The sequence below is a fragment of the Aplysia californica genome, unplaced genomic scaffold (genome assembly GCF_000002075.1).
Source record: "Aplysia californica isolate F4 #8 unplaced genomic scaffold, AplCal3.0 scaffold00176, whole genome shotgun sequence".
NCBI classification, from domain to species: Eukaryota; Metazoa; Mollusca; class Gastropoda; order Aplysiida; family Aplysiidae; genus Aplysia; species Aplysia californica.
In genome coordinates this window covers 590,413-595,147 of record NW_004797446.1, presented here as the reverse complement: position 1 = coordinate 595,147, position 4,735 = coordinate 590,413, and the positions used below count along the sequence as shown (strand labels likewise).

The 4,735-nt window shown below is 43.5% G+C and overlaps 1 protein-coding gene across 1 annotated transcript in view; it reads left to right on the top strand.

Annotated features, from left to right (window-relative positions):
* The window catches only part of LOC101855488 (calponin homology domain-containing protein DDB_G0272472), a gene marked incomplete in the record, with an annotated part of 217,513 nt that overhangs the window by 178,973 nt on the left and 33,805 nt on the right, over positions 1–4,735 (top strand). The window contains 4 exon segments of the mRNA XM_035969737.1: positions 41–224; positions 1,177–1,331; positions 2,064–2,193; positions 3,451–4,698. Of these exon segments, the coding sequence (XP_035825630.1) occupies positions 41–224; positions 1,177–1,331; positions 2,064–2,193; positions 3,451–4,698 (1,717 nt within the window).

Genomic DNA, 4,735 nt, shown 5'->3' with positions numbered 1-4,735 from the left:
AACCTTCCCACCTATCATTTCCACGCCGGACTTCTGACAGAATGAGCACTCAGCAGTTGAGAAAGTCCAGCACTAGCGCGGACCCCTTACAGTTCATCAAGGGCAAAGGTGCCCAGGAACTGGCCCACACTGCCCAGGTCCAGATGCGGGTGGCGGCAGAGAGCAAGGTTGTGGCCCCTCTGCCGAAAGTCAAGGACGAAGAGGAAGATGATGGTTGGCAGGCGGTAAGAAATTTCATGTTCAGAGCAATTTCACAAAACTTCAAAGTTAGTTATTTTTGTTTATATTTATTTTTATTCGTTTACTACTGGAACCCAAAGGATAGGTAACTTTTTATTGTTAAGAAAAAATATAAAATAAACAAAACAAACAAACAAACATTAATAAGTAATATTCAAACCGAAAAAATAATAGCGTTTCCAGTTTCTGTAATATAATTGTTTGTACATTACTTCTCGAATGTGGTTGATATTTTGATAAGAGACGACGAACGCCAATCTGTGTAAGATAAAACTAATTTCTTGAAGTAGTAAGTACAGAGCTTTGATCTACGTCACTGACATGCAAGCACAGCGACAGAACCTGCGCTTCAAACATAGGAAGAATTAGCCATGAAAGAAGCTGCATGAAGACAACCTTGAGACCATTTTAAGCTAAATTGACCGTCTGCGCAGACGAAAAGAGCCATATATAAATCACGAAAAGTCGAAGATGAAGCTGAGACGTGTATTCTAATGTATGTTTTCTAAGTTACTATGATGTTTGTATCGTATAATGTGGAATCATAGAACACGAACAATATTTTCGAAATTTCTAAGTTTTTGAGATGTTATACTTATTTTTAAAGTATGTCTTATGACGTGTGGTTTTTTATATGCCTTAATGAGATTTTAGTGTATTCGTGAATGTTCACCGTCGCATTGGTGGGTAGTTTGAGTACGCTGCTTGAAGGTCGTTCTTCCTTTCTTCCCCTCTATTGTTTCTGTATGTCTGTCTTACTTTCTCCCTGCACTAGATGACCATTATTTTCTCAATGTAGTTCTTTTTACTCGCACAAAACAAACATACAAAACCATCCATGCCAATAATGCTATATTCTATATCTGGACTTTTCAGAATCTGAGCACTTGAGAATATTCGCCTCCCATGTCAATAATGATTTATCTGGCTTTTCAGAACCTGAGCATGTGGAAGAATCGGAGGAAAAGCCAATCAGAGAGGTCGTACGCGCTGAAGGAGGAGCTAGAACAGATGGAGAAAGAAAAGGAGGAAGGGGAGTCATCGGGCCCGACTCTCCCGGCAAAGACTTACTCCCAGATGCAGGAAGAAAGGTAAGTCAGCATGCTCTGGATGCACATTTTCATACAGACTTCAACATATGTTAAGGTCCACTTGCAAAATTTGGCTAAACTTCCCCGAGGATTTCCGTGCTGTACATGGTGGTCTTGCCCTTTTAGGGAGCATTGCCGGACGCTTTGTTAATCCCTTAACACTTTCAGAGCAAAACAAAATTGAAACACTCCTTGCCGTCTCTTTTCGGATTTAAAAAAATCAGGGCTGTCTGTCAAGATGGCCCTTAACTGGTGTTGAAGTCTGTATAAAAGCTGCATTACTGTCTTCGTAGTGCTCAAATTTACAGTTTTTGAAAGTTATGTCAGTGGTACGTTTAAATATTGATTTTTTTCCGAACGAAGCACCTCTTTTTGTCTTGCCTGCTCGTTTCCCTATAATAAAATAGTTTATGTGTAAGTGTGCAGAAGTATTTGTTATCTTTATGAGCCCTTGAAGTTAGCCCTGGATAGTCCCTGGCAGAGATAACCTCCCCTCCCCCCTCCCTCTTTTTTCCTACACACACACACACACACACACACACACACACACACACATACACACACCACATTCACACACACAGAGACACACACTCACGCACACGTGCATATGTCCACTCTCTCACACTCACACACATTCACATACAGTAGACAAAAAAATATGTCACATCAAAATCTATTAATAAAACGGAATGCAAAATAATAATTTGGATTTCTTTTCACTGCACCGAACAGGGAGAGAAGGAAGAGTGTGCCTGCTCGCAGGTTCTACCCTATCGAGGACGACGAAGACGACGCCTTCCTGCCCAGTGTCTCAACCCAACAGAACAGTCCAGTAAAGCGAGCCAGTGTGCCGGACACCAGGGTAAGACCGCACAAAGAAACTATGGACAGTCGCACAAAGACTATCATCATCGTCATCATTGCCTTTCTCACCCTGGGTCAGGATATAGGCCACGAACAAACACTCTCCACCTTTCCCTATCCTGGGTTAGTCGCTTGATGTCACTCCACGTCTTCCCACTTTTCTGTATATCCATTTCCGTGACTCTTCTCCAGGTTCAACGAGGTCTTCCCCTTGATCTTTTACCCTGTGGATTCCATTCTAACACTTTTCTTGTTATGCAGCTGATTGACAAAGACTATACAGAAGTCAAAATTTTGGTCGTAGACTTAGTCTTTGGCAGAGGACATTATCTTGAGCAATGGGAATAGTCTTGATTAAACTATGCAGTGGTTATAGTCTTGGAATGTGTACATTTTCTTGGATTGTGGACATTTCCTTGAACAATGAACATAGTCTTGGATAAACTATAGAGTAGTCATAGTTGTGTGTAGTAGACATAGCCTTGGACAGAAGACATAGTCGTGGGTAAATTTAACAGTATAGTCATGGGTGTGGTGACGAAGCGGTTACTGCGTTTGTCTCAAAGCGGAAAGTCCGGGTTTGGGCCTCGGTTCGGACACGGAATTTTTTCACCCCCTCCTGCACACCCAGCTGTAATGGGTACCTGACTTCGAGTTGGGGAAGTAAAGGCGGCGTGGAAAGGAACTGGCCACCCTACCACAATATGCGAAAGGTCCAGGAAGGAAGTTATCTCACGAACAAGGCAATCACCAATGTCCGGATCGGATGCGGGAAAAACGTTTAGTCCTGGATTGTAGACATAGTCGTTCTGGGCAAACTATACAGTGGGAATTGTCTTGTGCAGCCTGTGCATTAAACATAGTTTTCGATAAACTATACAGTAGGGATGGTCCAGGGTAAATTATACCGTAGACATAATCATTTGTAGTGAACATAGTTCTCTGCAGACTGTACAGTGGATGGCGTCTTGAGTAGTGCACATAGTCTTGGGTAAACTATACAATGGACATAGTCCAGGAAAGTGGACAGAGTCCTGGGTAAAGAATACTGTTGGTATAATGATATTATAGTCTTGGGTAAACTGTACAGTGTATATCGTCATGTGTAAACTATACAATGGAAAACGTCTTGGGCAGACTTACTGTGAGCATAGTCTTGGGTATACTTTTCAGGTGTATATGATCTTGTGGCACCCAATCTTATTTCCACTGTTCAATCTTGAGACTAAAGACAGAATATTATTTTTGTTTTCAGATCACAACTTCTAAAGACACAATTGCGGCTTGGGCAAAAGATGAGGATGAAGAAAACGCAGGCGAAGACAACGGCGAAGAAGAAGAAGAAGAAGACGAAGAAGAAGACGAAGAAGAAGAGCAGCAAACATCACAGACCACTCGCACATCACAGATAAACGATCGCAACGACAAAAACGACGACAACAACAACAACGACAGCTCAAGAAGCAGTCGTTTTTCGGTTGACGTTTCTGAAACAGACGACTCTCGGTCTTCTCGCTCTCTGTCCACTTCGCGGTCGAGACTGTCGGAGAAGTTCAAGCAGTTTGACAGCGAGGATAACGACACAAACTTCACGAGCAGAGCCGACAGAGACACAGCAAACAGCGGCCGATCGAGAAGGCCAGGAGTTCACGGCTCTAGCGCTGCAAATTCTCCCAAAGGTTCGATCAGCAGCAGGTCTGAGCGATTCAGCAAGTCTGGGTCTGATTCCACGGATAACAACACAAACGGCGGTGTTGGTGCGGGGAGAAATTCTGTGAAAAGCAACACGTTCAACAAAGCGAAGGATACGTTTTCTAAAAGTGATTCTTTCGAAAGGAGTAATAATACCACAACCACTAGGGCTACTAGCGGCAGTGTTGGGCCAAGAAATCAGAATAAGATTGGAAACATTCTGAAAAATTTTGAACAGTCGGAATCAAAATCTGCTATGCCGAAACAGGGATACAATGAGAAAATTGATTTGGGTGAAAGGAGGAAGAATTTCGAGCAGTTTTCTGGAAATTCAGCAAGTGTTGAAAATAATTCGGTGTCTTCTAGGAGGTTTGGAAGTGGTGATAGAAATGTGGACAGCGATCGCGCCAACAGCGAGGAAAGCAGACGCCCTTTCCAAAGCTTCAACCGAAAATTTAGCAGTATGGATAGCGAGGAAGATGAGCTTGATAGCGTCCCCGACGCGAGGAGCTCCTACAGCAGATTTTCGCAAGATCAGAAGTCGGCCACTTTGCCCGCCAGGAGATTCGGCAATGGAGGTACAACTTCCGGCTTTGGCTCTGACGTCTCAAGTCTGGAGAGATCGAAGACCGCTGAGGATGTAACTCCTCCCCGCCAGTTTGAGCAACAGCAACAACAACAACAACAACAACAACAACAGACTTATTCTGCTCAGTCTCAGTCGTCTTCTTTTGGAGTAACGTCCGACCCTCCAGAGCCTGACGTCCAGACTTCTTCCTACACAAGCGCGACAGTGACAAGTTCCAATAAGGTAAGGAGGAGTAGGAGGAGGAGGAGGAGGAGGAGGA